Source organism: Schistocerca cancellata, chromosome 2 (genome assembly GCF_023864275.1).
Source record: "Schistocerca cancellata isolate TAMUIC-IGC-003103 chromosome 2, iqSchCanc2.1, whole genome shotgun sequence".
NCBI classification, from domain to species: Eukaryota; Metazoa; Arthropoda; class Insecta; order Orthoptera; family Acrididae; genus Schistocerca; species Schistocerca cancellata.
Genome location: NC_064627.1, coordinates 907971105 through 907995978, shown reverse-complemented (window position 1 = coordinate 907995978; position 24874 = coordinate 907971105). Strand labels below are relative to the sequence as shown.

The 24874-nt window shown below is 42.9% G+C and overlaps 1 protein-coding gene across 1 annotated transcript in view; it reads left to right on the top strand.

The window, feature by feature from the left end:
* The window catches only part of LOC126159823 (sialin-like), a 425200-nt gene that overhangs the window by 284172 nt on the left and 116154 nt on the right, over positions 1 to 24874 (top strand). Inside the window, exon 6 of the mRNA XM_049916634.1 lies at positions 10987 to 11207. Coding sequence (XP_049772591.1) covers positions 10987 to 11207 — 221 coding nt within the window. The remainder of the gene's footprint in view (positions 1 to 10986; positions 11208 to 24874) is intronic.

Sequence of the window (24874 nt, the reverse complement as noted above, 5' to 3'; positions counted from 1 at the left end):
ACCCATGTTTGTGTAAAGAACTTCGATGGCCCAAGCGGAAATATGGAAACGAAAGGAATTCTTAACATTTTTAGAAGATCAGAAGTCAGTCGTGGTGTGAGGTATGTAGGCTACTTTGGGGATGGAAACTGTAAAGGACACACTACTGTTGTTATGGACAGACCATATGGGGACACTCTGACAGAAAAGCTTGAATGTGTTGGGCATGTACAAAAAAGAATGGGAGCTCTGCTGAGAAAATTATGCAAAAACTTCAGTGGAAAGAAACTGTCAGACGGAAAACACATAGGTGATCCAGGTCGTCTTACAAAAAGTGAAATTGATACTTTGACTCAATATTCTGGACTAGCAATAAGGAGAAATACAGGAGACTTGGAGAACATGAGACGAGCTGTTTGGGCAACATGGTTTCAAAGAGTGTCAACACATGAAACGCCACAGCATGGTTTGTGTCCAAAATGGAAAGATTCGGGGTGCAAGTACTGGTTGAGCAATGCTACAGGCATACAATATACCCACAAACATTCCATACCACTTGCTGTAATGGTAGCAATTAGGCCTATATATAGTGACCTTGCAAATAAAAATCTACTTAGGAAATGTACGCATGGTCTTTCTCAGAATGCATATGAAAGCTTCAACAGCTGTATATGGGAGAGAATACCCAAAACTGTATTTGTTGGGTTGACAGTGCTGAAGATTGGTGTAATGGATGCAATAACAACATCCAATGATGGTGCAATCTCGAGGATCAATGTTTTGAAGAAATTGAACATCCAGACGGGAAGGAATATGGTTTCAGCTCCGACTAAAGCAGAAACAGCTGCAGAAGCTGCTACCAAGGCGTCAAGGATAAAGTAAAGATTGAAGAGAAAGAGTATGGGTGATAAGGAAACAGGAGGACAACTGGAGTATGCAGCTGGAATAGTTAATAAATCTGTAAATCTTCTTTTGCGATTTACTGAAAATTTGAATTTTCATCATTCAGGTACACTTTTGTCCTAAATAACCGAAGTTAAACTAGTAAAAATTGGTGCATATATTTAGAACGACAACATTTATAACATGATAACGATGTCGGTGATATTTGAGCTACATTTTTAAATATTTTGTTGTAGTAAAATAAATTACTTGTCTTTCCCACAGATCGGCATCAGGGAAGGAAACTAGAGGCATAAACAATTACGTGAATGTTACCTGTACTCTGGCTCTTTTTCCAAGCTGTGCAGTCAGTAGTTCCAAAGAAAATGGTGCCGCAGTGAAATAGTGTTCCGTTTTTTATACTATTATAAATATCGTTGTCAGCAGCAAAATATAATAAATATCTCAAAGATTTTTTCGCAAATGCTTTGACTAATGACCCTAATTGTGTGTAAGAATTTTGAGATATCTCTCATTTATAGATCAGTTGCACTATGAGGTTGAATATAATGCTAAAAAAGCAGCAAATTCAGGGGCGTGTCCCCTTAAGCTGATGACTGCATCCTACACCTTCGATGCGCAAGTTGGACTTCCTCCTCAGCCTGGACGCTATTTCCCTAAGGAGTTGCATAATGTGCCTAACACTGGAGCTTCCGATAACTAAAAAACCCAATCTCTGTGTGGCTGTTCGGACCCCGCTGAAGGAGTTACACAGGGCAAATGGGACGGTCCAGACGACCAGTCTCCGCTTTCACCCTTTACCTGGAGCGACGTGAACGTGACACAGTTCGCAACTCACACTGTGGTGATCGCAGTTCCCCCTTGTCGAAAATGCTTCGAGGTGTCCCGTAAGCACTGCCAGCGAACAACACAAACGACATTTCAGATTGCTCCATGTGACACTCCAATTCTTCTGCCACCGCTACACCACGAGACAGCAGCCTGTAGAAAGCGAAGAATGGCATCTTCTACCGTTTGCAAACTGGGGCCAGCCTCTCCTGCATCTGAACTCAACAGGAAGATTCCCGATCCATCGTAATACTAAAACTCTAAAGAGAATATTGAATAAAGGCAAGCCATGTTGTCTTTCAGACACGAATTGTCATTAGCTAACTTCTTAAGGTCACACAATGAGACTGTGACAGACAGCAATCCATGCACACTGGTGGACAAGGAAATGTAAGTACAGCCGGTTACGTGACTGTACACTGCAGTGTGATTTTTTCCACCGAGTACAAATTCTAGGGACTGATCGACGAGAGGTTACGGAATTTATGTCCGGAAATGCATTTATTCAGTCACACTTTGTTACAGAGATTGCAGTCTAATACGCGCTGTATCATGCCGTAGCAGTTACAGTATGCATGGTTTCCTCCTGGAGGGTGGTACTGTTCCTCGTACGTCATGCTCTAGCGCTCTCTCCTGCCATAGTAGGAGGTAGTGTTGTGTCCGAGTCACTTCTCTTGCTGATTGTACGCAGTGGTTCCGTATTCGAATCGACAGCTTGCCGATATGGCGTTTACTTACGAAAAGGCGAATGGCAACAGGCGGCGGGCAGCAAGGTTTGTATCAAGAGGCCTATCTCCGTAAAAACAACCACAGCATTCAATGTTTTCAAAAAAATGGTTCAAATAGCTCTGAGCACTATGCGACATAACTTCTGAGGTAATCAGTCCCCTAGAACTTAGAACTACTTAAACCTAACTAATCTAAGGACATCACACACAGCCATGCCCGAGGCAGGATTCGAGCCTGCGACCGTAGCGGTCGCGCGGTTCCAGACTGTAGCGCCTAGAACCGCTCGCCACTCCGGCCGGCAATGTTTTCAACACTGTTTCGCCGTTTGTATGAGACAGGGTCGTTTCAGGTAGGAGGAAATCACGAAGGACATATCCGTAATGTTCGGACACCAGACTAGGAGGAAAATGTGATTAACACAGTGCAAGGCGACCGCCGTGTCAGCATCAGGCAGTTGGTCCGTCAGTAAAGGGTAAGCCAGACGACCGTGTGGAACATTCTCGATGACAATTGTTACCCTTATTACTTACAGCTTGTGCAGGGCTTACTAGCGACAGATTTTCCACGTCGGCAGCAGTTTTGTCTCTGGTTTCTTCATCAGGCAACCACGATTCCTGGATCTGTGTCACCTATCCTATTCACCATCTTTACACGGAGTGGTATCTTCGACATTCACAACAATCTTCTGCGGGATAGTGTGCAGAGCCCCCTCCGTACGGTGACAGCGAATCGTCAGCATCGGTGCAGCCGGAATGTGTAGGCCGGGATAATTGGCGACTGTATTTTGGGGCCAGTCTTCTTTCCCCGTCGCCTAACAGGCCCGAACCACTAGCGGATGACTTTGCCTCCCCTGCTGGAAGAAGGGCTATGTGGCTGCTACATGATGGTGCTCCAGTCCACTTCGCTGTTAACGTCCGGACGCATCTCAATCCTGTCTTCCGTGGTCGATGGATCGGACGAGGGGGTCCCGTTGCATGACCTGCTCGTTCACCGGATCTCAACCTCGCGTTTTATAGTTGTGGGGCCATCTCAAAAGCGTGCGGAGCCCATTCCGGATGTGGAGACACCGGAGTAGTGTATTCATGCTGTCTTCGACACTGTTCGGATGCAGCCTGGCCGATGTGAACGTGTCGGGCAGAACATGCTAAGGTGCGTTCATGCATGCGTTGAGGCACATGAGAACTATTTTCAACACAGACTGTAACAGTGGCTGCAAGGTACAGCACTTATTAGACAGCAGTCTCTGTAACACTGCATGATTGAATAAATGGTCTCTAGCATGGAAACCATGAATTTCCAGGACATAAGTTCATAAGACCTTTTTTGTTCCGTATCGTCTCATCGATCGATCCCAAAAGTTTGTACACGGTGGGAAAAATTACCCAGTATATTCAATACTAAAGAGCTAAGGCACTGCAGGCGGGCCTAGGCATCACTACAAAACTACGGACTAAATAAGAATGAAAATAATTAATGAAAACAAGCTTTGTTGTCTTTTAGATACAGGTTTTCTCTACGAAACTTCTTACAATCACAGATGCAAGCTAGGAAATACTCAACCTGGCATAGGTTCAATGCAGGCTGTCAGACAAGGAAATTTAATTAGCGATACAATATTTGTACTTGCGAGAGCCGTATTTCTAATCTAATCGGCCACCCTCATGCAGACCTTGCGATATTTTTCAATAATTTCGCCTAACCACAACATTGTAACAATGGATTATTGCACCATTTAGTAGGTGCAAGATCGAGTCCGCTGACGAAACGGAAAGGAGATACTTTCAGCTAACGGTTTTCTTTCGTTAGTTTGTGTAAACTTTAGTGGATGTGGTGTGGGAAGTGGCACACTGGAAACTGGAGATGTTTTTAGAAATTACCCTTGCTAGAACGGGAACTCCATAAATATAATCTCGCGTAAAAACAGTTTGAATTATGTAAGCAGCGTTGATGTTGATGTCGTAGCATCTACTGAATGGGTTGTTCAGTACGTGAGCTTCTCTTTCTAATTTGTAATTGCAAGACTCTTACATTAAATCTCTATCTCTGGCAAGCTACATTCTATCATGATTTTTATCGTAAACGTAAAGCAGGATGCTACGAATCTCATTACTGCATCAACGTATCGCAATTCACCGGCTTCACAGCACGGTCTTGATGCCCGTAGAGTAGGTATCCACGCTATAGCGGAGACACGTCACGTTGCATTAGTTCATCACGCAGGCGGCACGTTCACAGCAGTCTGGTTCTGCAGGTTGGTGTGAAAGCGTGTGTCTAGCAACAAGCTTTGGGTTCACAGGACGTCAAAGCTCTTACGTATAAATTTTCAGTCATGACATACGCTTTTTAATGACAGTAGTAATCTATTTAACTGGTACCTGCCTTGTCCTACGAACCGTGTTGATCAATTTTCATGCGTGGTCTTACAAGGAAAACTACGAAGAGCTACAAAATTGAAGGACCACTTTTTTGAAACCCTGTGATTTTCTCAAACTGCAACACAAAAGTAGGTATTTCATTCGACGTGCCTTTACCTTACTCTATAATGGTGCAAAAGCGTGGTCCCTTACAACGTCACCCTCGGGCTCAGCGACGCTTCATAGAGCAAGGTGCCAAAAAAAAAAAAAAAAAAAAAAAAGGCCAGAGATATTCAGGTGAGGCCTAAGGTGTGTTCATGATGTCACATTGACACCAAACTGCACCACAATTGTGGCCAACACTACTGTGAACGCGTCACACGACTGGAAAGTAGTCGCACTTCCCCTTACCCACATCTCACCCCTTCTCTTGACGCCTTTGTGACGGGAGTCAGAAATGCGAAGTTCAGTGTTAAAACTACGACGTTTTCTTAGCACCCGCTGAGAAAGTAATTTCGGACACTCCGTTGCTCAGAATCGACACGAAAAACCCGCAGGAGGTATCATAACGTCCGTGAATGGAACCACGCCTTCCATTGGGTCGTTCATTTTCACACATTTCGTGGTCGAAAACGACCATCTGCACTGCAGTGTGCTACAAGACGACGTTCTTGACAACCGCTGATGCTGCTGGCACTCACAGAACGATTCAACCCTTCTCTATGGACTTCTCGAAGCTGCATCCCTACTGAGCGTGATGTCTCCGCATTGGAGTGTAGCGTGATTGCAGTTTTTCCTCTGGTGTATTAGGGACCGTTGAAAACTATTCGACGAAATCTGAACGTGATCCTAAGCAGAAAAGTGTGTTCATGCTTTTTCATATCTCCTCTTTCGCTCCCGCCTGTGGCGAAATGGGAAGCTACTGTTTCCGATCATGCAGCATGGCCTCAGACTGTTTACGATGGTGCGCAATACAACAACAATGCCGTAGACTAAGATCACAGAAGCGGAACAGTAGGAAAGTGTAAGAAGACCTCATGACAAACGATTCAAAGCAACCGGTGGTTGGCATGGACAGAACGTGCCGTCACTGCAATAGTAAATATTGTTCCCGGATTTGTTTCCTCAGCCACAGGCGTACTCATAAAGGATAGCATAAAAGATAATGATTCACGCGGAAGACAAAGAAAACTACTTGTTAGTGAGTCCATGCTTAAGATAATTATGAATATTGAATGAAATACACTCCTGGAAATTGAAATAAGAACACCGTGAATTCATTGTCCCAGGAAGGGGAAACATTATTGACACATTCCTGGGGTCAGATACATCACATGATCACACTGACAGAACCACAGGCACATAGACACAGGCAACAGAGCATGCACAATGTTGGCACTAGTACAGTGTATATCCACCTTTCGCAGCAATGCAGGCTGCTATTCTCCCATGGAGACGATCGTAGGGATGCTGGATGTAGTCCTGTGGAACGGCTTGCCATGCCATTTCCACCTGGCACCTCAGTTGGACCAGCGTTCGTGCTGGACGTGCAGACCGCGTGAGACGACGCTTCATCCAGTCCCAAACATGCTCAATGGGGGACAGATCCGGATATCTTGCTGGCTAGGGTAGTTGACTTACACCTTCTAGAGCACGTTGGGTGGCACGGGATACATGAGGACGTGCATTGTCCTGTTGGAACAGCAAGGTCCCTTGCCGGTCTAGGAATGGTAGAACGATGGGTTCGATGACGGTTTGGATGTACCGTGCACTATTCAGTGTCCCCTCGACGATCACCAGTGGTGTACGGCCAGTGTAGGAGATCGCTCCCCACACCATGATGCCGGGTGTTGGCCCTGTGTGCCTCGGTCGTATGCAGTCCTGATTGTGGCGCTCACCTGCACGGCGCCAAACACGCATACGACCATCATTGGCACCAAGGCAGAAGCGACTCTCATCGCTGAAGACGACACGTCTCCATTCGTCCCTCCATTCACGCCTGTCGCGACACCACTGGAGGCGGGCTGCACGATGTTGGGGCGTGAGCGGAAGACGGCCTAACGGTGTGCGGGACCGTAGCCCAGCTTCATGGAGACGGTTGCGAATGGTCCTCGGCGATACCCCAGGAGCAACAGTGTCCCTAATTTGCTGGGAAGTGGCGGTGCGGTCCCCTACGGCACTGCGTAGGATCCTACGGTCTTGGCGTGCATCCGTGCGTCGCTGCGGTCCGGTCCCAGGTCGACGGGCACGTGCACCTTCCGCCGACCACTGGCGACAACATCGATGTACTGTGGAGACCTCACGCCCCACGTGTTGAGCAATTCGGCGGTACGTCCACCCGGCCTCCCGCATGCCCACTATACGCCCTCGCTCAAAGTCCGTCAACTGCACATACGGTTCACGTCCACGCTGTCGCGGCATGCTACCAGTGTTAAAGACTGCGATGGAGCTCCGTATGCCACGGCAAACTGGCTGACACTGACGGCGGCGGTGCACAAATGCTGCGCAGCTAGCGCCATTCGACGGCCAACACCGCGGTTCCTGGTGTGTCCGGTGTGCCGTGCGTGTGATCATTGCTTGTACAGCCCTCTCGCAGTGTCCGGAGCAAGTATGGTGGGTCTGACACACCGGTGTCAATGTGTTCTTTTTTCCATTTCCAGGAGTGTATGTTTTTCTTACTCCTAGTTAATTCCTGGATAGCTGCTCCATGTGTCACTGAAAAAAAAAAGTGCTTTAGCACTTCAGACGGAATCTTAAGCAGAATACTTGAATCTTCGTAGAAACTACAGTTTAAAATTTTGAGTCGTTTCTGGAACATCAGTGGCGCTTATGTTACGTGAGATATTCTAAATAAATAAATATAATTATAGGCATCCACAAGTTCTTAGAATATAATAGAGTCATATTGTTTACGTACCTGGAGAACGCTATGTAACATGTGCAAGGAATGTCACGCACTCCCCATGCAGCCTTGAAATCGAATACTCAGAGAAGCAAAAAATGAATTTACACTTTCGTACATAGGTAGCGTGTCCAGTTTAGTAGTCGGTGAACTGGAGATGTTAGAGAAAGCAGTATGTGTGTAGCGCGAGTCAGTACTACAGGCCAAATCATTTGTCATAAAGCGGCACACATTGTTGATTACAATTTATTGCATCTCTTGGAATACATTTTTATGAATTTTCTGTCTGCTCCAAGAGAGGACGACGATCGTGTCTTTCCCTGCCACAAGGGAAATGAGGTAAGTGCACAGAAATGAAATCTACTTTTCTATGGATAGATAAGATGGTTGAATTTGCAGTGATATGAAATGGTATCAGTGCAAACCATTCAGACGTACTTAATCTTCAGTACAACGAATATGTTAAGACAACCGGAAATTTGTGTCGAATGAGGAGTAGGACCCGGGTGAAATGATTCATTGAGTGCATTTAATTCAACAATTCCCTTGTGACAGATTAAACCTCGGTCTTTCATCGACTCCGTATCCCCAGTGGTGCTCGTACATATCCCGTAGGATAACCTCTGGCTGTAGTGTTTGGACATCGTAGGACGTAAATCTCCATGACAGTGAAAGTTTGAACCTGTCCTGGAATCATGGTCGCATGGCCAGGACGTCGACTGCTCACGGAAAAATTGGAATTTCTGCTGGGTTCGAATCCCGGTTTGGCACAAATTTTCAACTGTCACGACATATTCATAACGTAGCCGGTTTAGCATGTCTGGTACCCTATGATATAATTTCAGGCTATTTCACCTTTACTGATGCCGCCAATATGGATACATTATGTAATTTCAGTATATTTAATTAATTACAAGTTCGTATGCCTATTTGTTAGTGCAGCAATGTAATGCAGAATGCACAATGAGTGACGTACACAGATCTAGAAATAATTTTTTCACTATTTATCGTTTCATTCCTTCCCATATGATAGGGATGGGGTGGGGGTCCGGGGGAGGGGTGGGGGTAAGGACGCAGGGCAGAATTAAACATATTGCTCCTATCCAGCCAAATTATTTTACAGTGTACCTACAGCTTTTTTATACTGTTAAAGTATTAAAGCAACTGGACTAAAATCCAATAACACTGTTCATTATCATAATCATTTGTGGCCGTACTGGCTAAGTTTAGGAATCGCGTCTGTGTGGAATTCACAACTTGGCTGGTAAATCACACGAATAAAATACCGTTACTAATTCAAAATCATCTACATCCTGGACAGACTGAGGTACCAATCACAACAATGAGGCACAGTTCCACGCCAGGAAAAGGCAGCACTGAACATCCATTTCTGGCCATCCACTGCCTGCCCCCTCCCACCAAATACCTTAATAGCAATTACAGCAGCAGAAATTTAAAATATTTAAAATAAGACATTTCATGTTTAAGTAACGTCTTAAAGCATAAACGCCTGATGATTAGTAAATCAGGCATGAAACGCGATGAAAAATGTTAAGTTAAACAGAAAATAAATAAATGTTACTCAGCAGGAAAATAAAGATAGTTATTCATTATCATGATTTACTATGAAACACTAGTGGCAGTGGTCTGAGTGGTCCTATGATATAACGCCTTCGGCTAGTTCGATTTCGGCTAACAGTGGATGCTGTGTGGATAAGAGCGAAGGACGGAGAGATGGGTTAGACACAATAGATCAATGAAGATAAGTGGGTCTCTGTGTCTGAGAGTGGGACGATGATGTGGGGTTGGCAAGTCTCGAGTTAAAAACGGAGGCTGGAACAGGAAGAAGCGAGCCTGTGCCAGGAAAGTGGCAGAGATTTTGGAGGTTTGGTACAACGATAGGATGTGGGAAGTAGTGCTATAGCTGTAAGGTGACGGATTTATAGGTCAGGAAGACGGAGCCTGTTTATGTTGCCTTGGGACAGCCTGTGGGTGTGGAGATGGAGAGTGGATAGTAAATGTAGATATATGAGGTGTGATTAAAAAGTAACGGGAACTTTTTAATTTTAGGAGTGTTATACATTTAATTTAATTTTTTTTATTTTGTTGGTACACATGTTCCTGATGTATGTTTGCATTTACAACTGCTTTTAGTACTGAGAATGTTAAGACACAAAGGAATTACAGACCTTGACTGCTAGCGGCCATTGATTGAGATCAATGGGGAAAGTTGAAAAGCTGTGCCGGACTGGGATTCGAACCCCTGTCTCCCGCTTACTAGGCATGTGCTTTGACCACCGAACCATCCGGACACAGTGATCATTGCAGCTGCACCGACTACCCTAGTATATAGTTGATAGTCGGAAACGTTATACGTGTTTTCGAGTGCAAGGCGAATTTTTAATTTTGAAGAAGCTGGACCAAATAATTTGCCTTAAATTTTGCTTGAAAAATGGAATTAAGTGCAGCTCCACGTTCAAAATGATGACTGGAATCTTTTGTGGAATCTACTACGAGTAAGACACTAGTTTACGAGTGGTATAAACGTTTCAAAGAAGGTCGAGAGGACGTTGAAAACGATGATCGCCCTGGACGTCCTAGTACGTCAATTATTGAAGAAGAAGAATGTGGAGGAGGTAAAGAAAATGACTCTGGGAAATCGCCGAACTGCCAACAGAGAGGTTGATGATGACAATGTCGACATTTTCTTCATTTCAAGCATTTTTTTCGAATCTTTTGCGCATGAAACGAGAAGCAGAAAGTCTGTTCCGAAACTGTTGAATTTCGACCAATCACGACTTCGCGTAAACATAGCTTAAGTATTGCCGAATGAAGTCGACAACGACTCAGAACTTCTAATGAAGGTTATAACAGGTGATGGAACATGGGTATATGGGTTTGACGTCGAAACCAAGACCCAATCGTCCCATTGGAGACATACCTGAAGAGCAAAGACGGAAAAAAAATTCGAAAAGATCGATCACATAGCCGGCCGAAGTGGCCGAGCGGTTCTAGGCGCTACAGTCCGGAACTGCGCGGCCGCTACGGTCGCAGGTTCGAATCCTGCCTCGGGCATGGATATGTGTGATGTCCTAAGGTTAGTTAGGTTTAAGTAGTTCTAAGTTCTAGGAGACTGATGACCTCAAATGGTAAGTCCCATAGTGCTCAGAGTAATAAAAAAATTTTTTTTTTTTTAGGATAAGCATTGAATACCGCAACTGAGCTGTGTGTGAGAGAGAGAGAGAGAGAGAGAGCAGGTGTCACTGTTTGTGTGTCGTCGTGCGGTCGCAGGCAACTCGGTGGGCACGGCGGCGACGTACCCGCTGTGCGGCGTGCTGATCGCGCGCCTCGGCTGGTCGGCGGCCTTCTACGTGCCGGCCGGCTTCACGCTGGTGTGGTGCGCCCTCTGGTGGCTGCTGGTGTTCGACTCGCCCGCCCAGCACCCGCGCATCTCCAAGGCGGAGCGTCTCTACATCGAGGAGGCCGTCGCGCCCACCATCGCCGCCACGCGGGTGCGTAGCACGCCACCAGCAGCGCTCACGTATCCTTAGCTGCGTTTCTGTCTTTACACTCATCGTATATAGCTATATAATATGCCATTTAAAATTTCTTATATCATGTTACATTTGGCAGGGATGGCTAGAGGACAAATAGAAGGATGTAGAGGCTTATCTCACTAAGGGTAAGATAGATACTGCCTACAGGAAAATTAAAGAGACCTTTGGAGAAAAGAGAACCACTTGTATGAATATCGAGAGCTCAAATGGAAAACCAGTTCTAAGCGAAGAAGGGAAAGCAGAAAGGTGGAAGGAGTATATAGAGGGTCTATACAAGCGCGATGTACTTGAGGACAATATTATGGAAATGGAAGAGGATATAGATGAAGATCAAATGGGAGATATGATACTGCGTGAAGAATTTGACAGAGCACTGAAAGACCTGAGTCGAAACAAGGCCCCGGGAGTAGACAACATTACATTAGAACTACTGACAGCCTTGGGAGAGTCAATCCTGACAAAACTCTACTATCTGGTGAGCAAGATGTATGAGAGACGCGAAATATCCTCAGACTTCAAGAAGAATATAATAATTCCAATCGCCCGCATCTCGTGGTCGTGCGGTAGCGTTCTCGCTTCCCAGGCCCGTGTTCCCGGGTTCGATTCCCGGCGGGGTCAGGGATTTTCTCTGCCTCGTGATGGCTGGGTATTGTGTGCTGTCCTTAGGTTAGTTAGGTTTAAGTAGTTCTAAGTTCTAGGGGACTTATGACCACAGCAGTTGAGTCCCATAGTGCTCAGAGCCATTTGAACCATTTGCCAATAATTCCAATCCCAAAGAAAGCAGGTGTTGACAGATGTGAAAATTACCGAACTATCAGTTTAATAAGTCAGGGCTGCAAAATACTAACGCGAATTCTTTACAGACGATTGGGAAAACTGGTAGAAGGCGACCTCGGGGATGATCAGTTTGGATTCCGTTGAACTAGTGGAACATGTAAGGCAATACTGACCCTACGACTTGTCTTAGAAGCTAGATTAAGAAAAGGCAAACCTACGTTTCTAGCATTTGTAGACTTAGAGAAAGCTTTCGACAATGCTGAGTGGAATACTCTCTTTCAAATTGTGAAGGTGGCAGGGGTAAAAATACAGGGAGCGAAAGGCTATTTACAATTTGTACAGAAAGCAGATGGCAGTTTCAAGAGTCAAGGGACATGAAAGGGAAGCAGTGGTTGGGAAGGGAGTGAGACAGGGTTGTAGCCTCTCCCCGATGTTATTCAATCTGTATATTGAGCAAGCAATAAAGGAAACAAAAGAAAAATTCGGAGTAGTTATTAAAATCCACGGAGAAGAAATAAAAACTTTGAGGTTCGCCGATGACATTGTAATTCTGTCAGAGACAGCAAAGGACCTAGAAGAGCAGTTGAACGGAATGGACAGTTTATTGAAAGGAGGATATAAGATGATCTTCAACAAAAGCAAAACGAGCGTAATGGAATGTAGTCGAATTAAGTCGGCTGACGCTGAGGGAATTAGGTTAGGAAATGAGACACTTAAACTAGTAAATGGGTTTTGCTATTTGGGGAGCAAAATAACTGATGATGGTCGAAGTAGAGAGGATACAAAATGTAGACTGGCAATGGGAAGGAAAGCGTTTCTGAAGAAGAGAAATTTGTTAACATCGAGTATAGATTTAAGTGTCAGGAAGTCATTTGTGAAAGTATTTGTATGGAGTTTAGCCATGTATGGAAGTGAAACATGGACGTTAAATAGTTTAGACGTGAAGAGAATAGAAGCTTTCGAAATGTGGTGCTACAGAAGAATGCTGAAGATTAGATGGGTAGATGAAATAACTAAAGAGGAGGTATTGAATAGAATTGCGGAGTAGAGGAGTTCGTGGCACAACTCGAGTAGAAGAAGGGATCGGTTGGTAGGACATGTTCTGAGGCATCAAGCTATCTCCAATTTAGTATTGGAGGGCAGCGTGGAGGGTAAATCGTAGAGGGAGACCAAGAGATGAATACACTAAGCAGATTCAGAAGGATGTAGGTTGCGGTAGGTACTGGGAGATGAAGAAGTTTGCACAGGATAGAGTAGCATGGTGGCCGGCCGAAGTGGCCGTGCGGTTAAAGGCGCTGCAGCCTGGAACCGCAAGACCGCTACGGTCGCAGGTTCGAATCCTGCCTCGGGCATGGATGTTTGTGATGTCCTTAGGTTAGTTGGGTTTACCTAGTTCTAAGTTCTAGGGGACTAATGACCTCAGCAGTTGAGTCCCATAGTGCTCAGAACCATTTTTTTTTTTTTTGAGTAGCGTGGAGAGCTGCATCAAACTAGTCTCAGGGCTGAAGACCACAACAACAACAACAACATGTTATATTTGTAACTAATGGCAAATTGTGTATCAGCAACGACTCAATAGACCGGAAATCAAAAAAATTGTTCACATGGCTCTGAGTACTATGGGACCTAACATCTGAGGTCATCAGTTCCCTAGAACTTAGAACTACTTAAACCTAACTAACCTAAGGACATCACACACATACATGCCCGAGGCAGGATTCGAATCTGCGATCGTAAAAGTAGACGGTTCCAGACTGAAGCGCCTAGAACCGCTCGGCCACACTGGCCGGCGACCGGAAATCTCTCAAAAGTCAACAGAAAAACCGCAAACATTATCAGAGAAACTCTTACCAATACATATGGTATATTAAAACTCATGGTAGAACTCTTCGACCCTTTTGAGATAAAAACTGGTGTACGGCAACGATGTGGAATTATGACTGATGGGTCACGTAACCAGCTAAGTTTTTATTACTCTTACTTCATGTTGCCTGCATAGCCGTGAAAGACAGAATCATGTCCTTTTCCTCCATTTTTATCTAATTGTTCGGATTCCAGTTTTTGTAGACAATCTGGTGATTCCCCGAAAGGGTGAACCGCATCATTGACATCAAATAATTTAGAAAACGAGTCTGTTTTTGTTCTGAAACACCTTTAAACCGGTTGCTGTAACAGCCTGCTACGATGGAATTCGAAAATTCTCCCCACAGATATTTAACTGCACCCTAGAAAAAGTACTGGAAGATCGATAGTGGAATCTCACTATTTTTTCGTACAATGTAAGAGACAAACAGCATTCCTGTTTCAATGCTTTATTAATTTTCAAAAGCTATGACTAAATTTTGTTCCCCACTTTGATTACACATTCTGCAAACTTCTCTAGGTTGCATATACACTCTAAGAAAAATTGGAGAAAAAAGATGACATTTCGCACTTCTGTCCCTATGCTTTATGGACAAGTCTTACTGTCAATCTCACTTTTTAGACTTTTGTATTTCATTTCACCTGCTTCATTTGCTGCATTTTTATACTTCTTCCTTTCGTACATCAAATTCAATATCTCCTGTGTTATCGAGATATTTCTATTAGTCCATGTCTTTTTACCCTCGTGATCCTCTGTTGTCTTTCCTACTTCATTTCTCATAGCTATCCATTGCTCTTCTATTGTATTCCTTTCCCCTGTTTCTGTTCAACGTTGTCTAATACTCCTTCTGAATCCCTAATCAACTTCTAGTTCCTTCACTTTATCCTGATCTCATCTCCTTAGTTTTCTATCTGTTTGCTATCGCTTCAGTTTTAATCGACCGTTTATAGACAAGAAACTATGGTCAGAGTCTACATCTGCACCTACATGTGATTTGAAGTTTAAAATCTCGTTTCGAAATCTCTGTCTTACCATTGTACAGTATAACCGATCTGTAAACTTCCAGTTCCCCCAGGTCTCTTACATTTCTGGAACCTCCATTCACTATTCTTAAATCAAGTGTTAGCTATGATTAAATTATGCACAAATAGTTCTTCTTATGTGGCAGCCGCAACTGTTTGTTCTCCCAGTCGCGCACCACAAGGGAACGGCTATTATGGAATTCTTGTCCGTTTTACTTTTTTGACACGGAATCTTTGGTTCTATGGGACTTTATTTTTTACAACAGATGATGGAACTATAACTGTTCGAAAATCGATCGTGTACCCAAGAAAAGACTGTGGATTAACCAACTGTCCTGCGGCTTTTCTCGTTCTTCAAAATGTTTATTTAAGCTTCGCGCAAAATTGTACCAGGAGCCATCCTCTTTAATTCCTTTCGTCCGGTCCATGGTTCTTATTATTTTTTCCCTCCAATCAACCAACAAAATTAAATTTTCGTCTTCCTTAACTATCTTAATAATTTTTTCTTATTTTATCATAGATTCTTTCCATTTCTTTGCGGTCTACCGAGCTAGTTTAGGCATGAACTCGTACTACTGTTGTGGATGTTAGCTTTGTTTCTAACTTGGCCACGATAATGCTTTCCGTGTGCTTTTCAGAGTAATTTACCTGCATTAATATTTCATTATTGATTATTAGACCTACTCCTGCATTACTTCTAGGTATTCTCTGATGAAAACCCTACCCTGACTTGACCAGAAGTTCTGTTCTTCCTGCCACAGCACTTCAATAATTCCCATTATGTATAGATTCATCTTACTAATTTCCCTTTTCAAATTCTCTAACATTCCTTGCTATGACCCATAGAACACCAGTTTCGGTTTTCTTGATAACAACCTCCTAAGTAGCCCCCGTCCGCAGATCCTAACGAAACCCTAATTTAGATATGGAACATTTGACTCTGTTGGTGGGTTTTATGGTCTGGTTCTAAAAGGCAGGATGGAGGGGATGTTGACGGACGTCGAAGAGCGAAGTGGATTTCGGAAGGGAAGATCCTATAATGACAGAATATTTACATTAAGGCAACTAATGGCAGAGAGACTGGAAAGGAATCTGGGTAGTCACTCTGTGTTCATAGATTTCGAGAACGTGTATGTCAGAACGGCGCCGAAGAAGCTGTGCTGATTGGATGTGAGCTAAAAAAAGGACGCACCTCAAATTGAGCGAGTCAACAACGTCTTGGCCCACCTCTGGCCTTTGTGGTTCAAATGGCTCTGAGCACTATGGCACTTAACATCTGAGGTCATCAGTCCCCTAGACTTAGAAACTACTTAAACCCAACTAACCTAAGGACATCACACGCATCCATGCCCGAGGCAGGATTCGAACCTGTGACCGCAGTAGGCCCGCGGTTCCGGACTGAAGCGCCTAGAACCGCTCGGCCACCACGGCCTCCCCCCGAAGACCCTTATGCAAGTGGGATGTCCCCTATAGGACAAAGCTTTATTGACTTAATCTGTGAAACTCTTTCTCTTCAATAAATCATCCAAATTTTCTGAAATTGCGATCATTTGTCTGTCCACACATGTACCTCACATCTACCGATTTCTGTCCCATTCGGTTAAATCCTTCGTGGTGTGTCGGTTTCTTTTGCCACAGGGCGTACAATATCATCAATATACCTCACGTTTTTTATTTCTTCTCCCTGAACTTTAATTCTCATGTTAAATTTCTCCTTGGTCTTCTTAACTGCTCGCTCATATTTCAGATTATACAAATAGAGAATAGGTTGCAACCCCGTCCCACTCCGTTCTCAACCGATGCTTTCTTTCATGTCCTATGGGTTGCAGATAATCGAATACCAAATATACGAGGTAAAATGACGTAAAGAGCGCTTAGTAGAAAATATTTTCATATTCCATTTTCTAACTCCTCACAATAGGAGTTAGAGAGTTTTTTGGAGAATTGAAACAGCCGAGTAATGATTTTAACTGGCAAAATACAGAACGCAGGTATAATTTTTATAGACTCTTCATTTACGTTCGTGGAGTAACGACCTGGGAAGCACGTGTGCCCTGTGAGCGCGTGCGTACTCTCGCGTTTGTGTGTGCATGTGTGTGTGCGCGTGTGCGCGTCGTAGTCTGCAGCAGACAGATTGCTGCCCCTTGTTAGCAGTCATTGTGTGTGGAGCTGCACAGCTGACAGCGCTCATCAAACAGTATTTTACAGCACGGGAACTAATTTGAAGGCCTGCCGCCGCTCTCCAGACGGTCGTCCGATTTGCAAGTTAGTGACTGGCTAATCACTGCTTTCGGAATGAGGCGGCGATCCGGCGGCCAAATTTGTTTGTTTATCTGGCGCCGCTGCTCGTCAGCGCGATGAGAGGTGCTCCATCGACGTTTGGCGCAGCGAAATCAGCGCGAGAACAGCACCTCGAAAAGACTGCTGTAATTAAGCCATTGTTCGAAGTCCGTATTGTGGGTATTGTAGTAGTACAAATGAGTCGATTGTTTTATTGCATCTGGTGAAAATTGGTATGAACTCATCCTATGGATTAGAAGAAGAGTGCTTAAACCTCTGCACAAAGGCTAACCTTATTTGCACATTATAACACAATTACTCAGGCGGAACGAAGAGATTAAAACAGCACTTCTGTACACACAATCGTACAATAATTTTTCAAGTTGTAATTGTCCTTACAGTTGTTCCAGAGCCACAGACTTCGAAAGTTATGTTCTTTCTTTTCTCCAATTGTTTTGAACACTAACTCTGATCAATAACTCTGCCCTACGATTTGTAGTACAGTACCTCGAAATTTGCATTCGTATATAATTACTTTTGTTTATCAGTTGCGTGGAATATGTGTCTAGAGAACTATTGTTATATCGTGATTTTTCTCTTAAAGGCGGTATATGTCCGCAGCTCGTGGTCGTGCGGTAGCGTTCTCGCTTCCCACGCCCGGGTTCCCGGGTTCGATTCCCGGCGGGGTCAGGGATTTTCTCTGCCTCGTGATGACTGGGTGTTGTGTGCTGTCCTTAGGTTAGTTAGGTTTAAGTAGTTCTAAGTTCTAGGGGACTGATGACCATAGATGTTAAGTCCCATAGTGCTCAGAGCCAAAGGCGGTATGCGGAAGCAACTCTCGCAACTGAATTAAGTTCTTTCACCTCAGAATCGCTCCAGACGAGCTATTTGCGAAATTACACGTTAATGTTATATCAGAGCATATTCGTCATTTTGTATGGCCCTGTTACTAACACAAGTTTTGAGGACCTTTTGATCTGGCTCCTGATCAACATTTCAGATCAACAACATTTTGGTATTAAAGGCAATGTCACTGGCTTATTTTTGTGTCTCTTATTTTTGTGTCTCTTTATAGGATAATGCTTTGCGACAACCTACTGTGATTTTTCTGAAATGCAGAAGTCTTTGTCTTCGTGTTTTATGTACAAATATTATCAGATTTCTCTTTTTTGTTGCTTCCATTTTGTTTCGTTCGATATGAGACTAATTTTTTTTATATTGGATTTAATAATCCTTCCAAAACTTTCTTCTTTGTTGGAAAAAGAACGATTCATGGTTGTCCTTGAAATTTCAATCTGGTTTTATACTTCCTTCATAGGATCCTCTCAACAGCAACAGTATATCCTAGATGGAGACTCATTGGCAGAAGCAGAAGTAAGTTCACACACACCAGGGGGAAGTGTCCTGGCAACTCTTTTGTTGCGTATAAATAGTTTGTTGTATATTAACAGACATCTCATAATTTTTGCAGGTGATGCAGTTACCTATCGTATGGTGCTGTCTGAAAAAAGACTGCACAAATATCCAGTCATGTCTTGATGAAGTTTCAAAAAGATGCAAAGATTAGCAACCTATTCTAAATGTTCAGAAACGTAAAATTGTGCACTTCATAAACAATAAAAGTGTAGTATTGGGTGACTAGCGGATCAATGAGTCACAAATGGAATCAGTCAACTCAAACAAATACCTGACTGTAACGAATTGTGGTAAGAAGGAATGAAATGATCAGACAGGCTCAGTCGTAAGTATATGTTCTAGAATTCTTTTCATCCGTAGGATACTGAGAAAACACAGTCAGTCTATAATGGGTTATAAAACGTTTTTGACTCCCGTTTTTAGAATATTTCGGCCTGCCGCTGTGGCCGAGCGGTTCTAGGCGCTTCAGTCTGGAACCGCGCGACCGCTACGTTCGCAGGTTCGAATCCTGCCTCGGGCATGGATGTGTGTGATGTCCTTAGATTAGTTAGGTTTAAGTAGTTCTAAGTTCTAGGGGACTGATGACCTCCGATGTTAAGTCCCATAGTGCTCATAGCCATTTGAACCATTTAGAATATTTCTAAAGCCTAAATGCGCAAGTGCCTGCAAAAATCCAAGAACGAGTATTAAGTGAAGGATATGGAAGTGCACTTCAACCTTATACTTTTCACTCCCGTAGAGACTGCGAAGACAAGATTAGACTAATTACAACGTGCAAACAGTAATTTGGGCAGTAATTCTTCCCGCAATCCGTACGTGAATGGAACAGGAAGGAAATGATATTTGGTACAGCGCTTTGTACAATACGCCACGCAATTCACAGTGATTTGCAGAGCATGTTTATGGATGTAATGTATCTGTTAGAAACTGTATTGTGATAGTTTCAGCAGCTGACATCATCAATTAGCAGAGAGTCTACCATTCAGATGGCCCATTTGCTTCATCAGCATTAACTAGATACGCAAAGTTATTTCCAATATAGTGCGTGTATGCATACCGTTTTCAAAGTCAAAATCTGCTAAATGGCATATATTGTCGTAACTAGCGAAGCGTAATAGTGTTTTAGCAGCTTTTTGATAGAATGTATAAAATATTATATCAACGCATGAAGTGTTGAGTTCTAAGGACAAGATTTCCGGAAGACTTTTGACACTGTACGACACAAGCGGCTTGTATTGAAATTGCGTGCTTATGGAATATCGTCATAGTTATGTGACTGGATTTGTGGTTTCCTGTCAGAGAGGTCACCGTTCGTAGTAACTGACGGAAAGTCATCGAGTAAAACAGAAGTGATTTGTGGTGTTCCCCAAGGTAGTGTCATAGGCCCTTTGCTGTTCCTTATCTATATAAACGATTTGGGAGACAATCTGAGCAGCTGTCTTAGGTTGTTTTCAGATGACGCTATCGTTTATCGACTAATAAAATCATCAGAAGATAAAAAAAATGCAAAACGATTTAGAAAAGACATCGAATGGTGCGAAAATTGGCAATTGACGCTAAACAACCAAAAGTTTGAGGTCATCCACATGAGTGCTAAAAGAAATTCGTTAAACTTCGGTTACAAAATAAATCGGGCAAATCTAAAAGCTGTAAATTCAACTAAAGACCTAGGAATTACAATTACAAACAACTTGAATCGGAACACATAGAAAATGTTGTGGGGAAGGCTAACCAAAGACTGCGTTTTATTGGCAGGGCACTTAGAAAATGAAACAGATCTGTTAAGGAGACTGCCTGCACTACGCTTGTCCGTCTTCTTTTAGAATGAAACTTCCTGGCTGGTTAAAACTGTGTGCCGGACCGAGACTCGAAGTCGGGACCTTTGCCTTTCGCGGGCAAGTGCCCTACCAACTGAGCTGGCCAAGCACGACTCACGCCCCGTCCTCATAGCTTTACTTCCGCCATTACCTCGTCTTCTCGTATTCTTTTAGAATACTACTGCGCGGTGTGCGATCCTTACCGGATAGGACTGAAAAAGTTCAAAGGAGGGCAGCACGTTTTGTATTATTGCGAAATATGGGACGGGGTGTCACTTGCGCTGGACATCATTAAAACAAAGGCGTTTTTCGTTGTGACGGAATCTTCTCTCACGAAATTCCAATCACCAGCTTTCTTCTCCGAACGCGAAAATATTTTTTTGACACCGACGTAAATAGGGAGAGAAGATCACCACAATAAAAAAGAGGGAATCAGAGCTTGTACGGAAAGATATAGGTGCTCGATCTTTCCGCGCGCTATGCGAGATTGGAATAATTGAGAATTGTGAAGGTGGTTCGACGAACCCTCTGCCAGGCACTTAATTGTGATTTGCAGAGTATCCACGTAGATGCAGATGTAGAACCGTGTGGATCACAATCCAAAGCCGAACATAATATGACGTAGTGGGTAACGTCGAAAGAGCCACGCGGCTTTTCGCAGATGATGCTCTTGTATTCAGAGAAGTCACAACGCTATATAAGCGAAATTCAGGAAGGCGTACAGAGGTCCGACGTTTGCTGCAGGGGTTGGCAGTTGATCCTCAACATAAACAAGTGTAACGTATTGAGCATAATTGGGCAAAGAGGCCTATTACTGTATACTTATAATGAGTATACGACTGCAAAACCTGGAAGCAGTCACTTCTATAAAATATCCTGGAGTATACGTATAAGATCCAAATAAGACTAATCGCAGCTAAGACAGATCCTGGACTGAGGTTGACTGAAATTATTCTCAGGTAGTGTAGTCTATACATAAAGCAGGTAGCGTAAACAACCCTCGTTCGACCGGTACCTGAATATTGCTCTTTAGTCTGGGAGTTGTACCGTATAGGACTGATAAATAGAGAAGATCTAAATAAGAATAGCACATTTCGTTGCAGGTTCATTTAGCAGGAGCGAAAGCGTCACGGAGCTACTCAGTCAATTCCATTGACAGACGGTGCAGGAGCGGCGCTCTGCACCACGGTCTGGTTTACTGTTAAAGTTCCAGCGGCGTACGTTCCTCGAAGAGTCAAGTAGTCTACTGATTCCTTCGGAGTACATCCCGAAAAATACCAATGAAGGTAAATATAGAGAATCTAGCTCACTTGCAGGCTTAACAACACTCGGTCTTTACGAGGACGATTTGCAAGTGGAACAGGGAAGGAGGAAATTGACAGTGGTACACGAAGTAACCTCTGCCACCAACCGTACGTTGGACTGTGGATTGTAAATGCATATGTAGATCTAGACACCGTAGCGATGAGCGCCACAACAGAGTTTTCCGATTTCCATTTAATTTAAATTACAGCTCGGAAGGGCGCACCCTGAATCGTGGTTTGGGGGTCTTCGGTGCTCTGTTATTCTTTGAGCTAGGAACATCGAGTACAAAGTTTCTGGTTTAGCCCGCACCACTGGCCATTTATAGTCATTCGAACATCTGTCTTACTTAAGCCATGTTACAGTATATTCAGCAATGTTTGAACGACAGACCGGCGCTGGTGACCAAGCAAATTGTGTAAATCTAATAACTCCTTTTTTCAAAAGGTTTTAGTTGTGCAGAAATTAATGATCAGCTAATGGTACCATTTGTATGTGCACCGTTCTAATTTATGTGCAAAAAGATGCAAAAAAAGCACGTTTATCTGTGATTATTTTGAAGCACGCCTCTTGTATACTTTAAAATTGTACGAATCGATTCAAACTTTGCACGTAGGTAGATAAATGGATAAAATCAAAACTACATTATTTTTGTCCAATAATCTTCATCGGTTGTCGAGATACGGTGATTTAACGTTGAGCTCAATGAAGCACGTAAAGTTCGTTCTTACGTTAAGTGAATGGACAGAAACAGTTTAAAGCGAAAAAATTACACAAAAATGCATTGTTACGGTAAAGATGAAAACTCGCTTTCATAAACCTAGCTTCATTCGCATTTTGCTTGCTAAAACAGGTTTTCTTCGAGTTTCTTTACGTACGCCACTTCTATTCTTCAGACTTATACAAATCGGTTCAAATTTTGTAAGAAGGTAGACAAATACATGTAATAATCGTCGTCCTGTTGTTTTGTGAAAGCTTTATCCGTTACCGAGATATAAGCAACATGGTTAGAAAGACAGTGAAAAATCCTGTACAGGATCAATCGCCACCAGAGCCAACAAAAATTTGCATCAGTTGCCGAGTTATGGCAGTCTAGTGTCAAAAGTATGGTAGAGTAAAAGCTGAGAGCCAGAATGAAAAATGCTCCTATCATAGCACAAAAAAGGCGAAAATGTCCTAGGCAGACTTAGGAATGGAAATAACTTGTCCACTTATCTGGCGGCTCCAAAGACATTTAAATCTAAATATCTCGACGTACTCGCGTTTTAGGAGTTAACCCTACTTCCCCATTGCAGTGAGCTCTCTTAACTGCAAAGTTTTGGTGGAGTTGCATCTTGCAAGTTAAACGCTAAATTTCCTGATCCTGTGCTCAAAACCCAGAAGATTCGCCAGCTATCGTAAACAATAGTTAATACTATATGGCTGAATAGAATGCGTGTAATAGCTAAAAAAAGTTTATCTGGGAGGGGAGAGGGGGGATAAAATTTATGGGGGAGAATTTGTACATGGCAGGAGGGGAACACTAAGACAATATTTTGATTTCTAGGTGGTAGGGGGTGTTGGGCTTTTCTCTGAGGGGATCGATCCCATGTTACATGTATGGTGAGGGTGTAAGAACAAATAGAAACGAATATATGTCCTTCTAGGAACTGGGGTACATGAACAGTAGGAAGTATCCGAGAGTGAGGGTTCATCTACAATAGGTAGTATACAAGAGTGGTCATGCATGCATCCTAAGCTTTAATGACACGTTGTCTGATATCGGAAGACATGATAAATGCCATGTTGGGTGACATGATGACGTATCATGTTATACGACATGACATCATGTATCACGTTACTTTACTTGACAAGGTTCATTGTGTTACATGTCTCGCCCGTTAAGGCGAAAAGCTAGTTCCCATTTTCACATCCCTGACGCTCCCCAGGACATATTTGCCTTTTTTTGTGCTACGGTAGGAGCGTTAAGTGCCAGGCTCATAGATTTCTGCTGGAGGTTGGTGGCGGAATGTACAATTCACTCCAAACCTTCCCTATCATCTTCAGATTTCCTTCAATTTCAGAAATTACTCACATTCTTACTTAACACCTTCCGTTTTAGTTAATTAATTTATCACTTCAACTTTTTATTGTTTAAAACAGTTTATTACTGTAACAATTAACAATAATAATAATAATAATAGATAAAAGAAACGTATACACACGTAAGCATACGTTTTTTACGATGGTAAACATACAAGTTAAAAATTCAGTACGCTACCCAGCCCTCATACCCGATACTGCATGGTATTCGAAGTTATAATTTCTATCCACAGATTTCCCAGTCATCTTTTATTTCCTTCGGAAATCAAGAATATTTTTATTTTCCTTTTCCAGAATTTACTAAGGTTTTGAATATGTATCTATTTGTACAGTAGAGGAAGGCAGATACCTAACCGCTGGACCTTGGTGGTGGGAATCTACAACTGATTCCCAAACATTTGTGTCATCTTTAAACTGCCTTCAATTTCAACAAGTTACTGACACTGATACTTAACAGCTTCCGTTTCCATCAATTAATTTAATTTTTCTTTGTAACTCATTTTTGTCACTTCAAATTTTTTATGACAGAAAACAATATTTGAGGAGCCTAATATCAAAGACAGGCATGTCGATTTTCGATTTTTTTTACAGAAGAGGCAGAAAATGTAAAAGTATGTTAGCGAAATACTCACTTTTGTGAATTTCTTGTCTGCTTTCTTTTACATCAAACAAATGACTTTCAGTAAGGTAAACGTGGTAAAAATGAAAAGGTATGTCGTAAAAATGGGTTAAAAGGTGGACTTCACCGGCTTTGATAGGAACTGTTGCATTTTTCCGCTTTTGAAACTAAACCAAAGTGTATCTATATACTTCTTAGATTAGTTTTTACTATAATTTTCTCCAAAAATAGTTAACAGTCCCTGTTTTATGCATTTTTGTTTGAAGAATGGCCTTATTGACGTTTGGTACAAAATAAACTTACAGCACAGAACGAGTTGGAAGAGTTTGAACAACAACAATCACTGAACGATGAAATCGGAACGTTTACTTCTTTGTGCTGTAGAAAGGTGCATGGAAACTCTGAACGTCATTCATTGTTAGAAGTCGCTGCAATTTTGTATG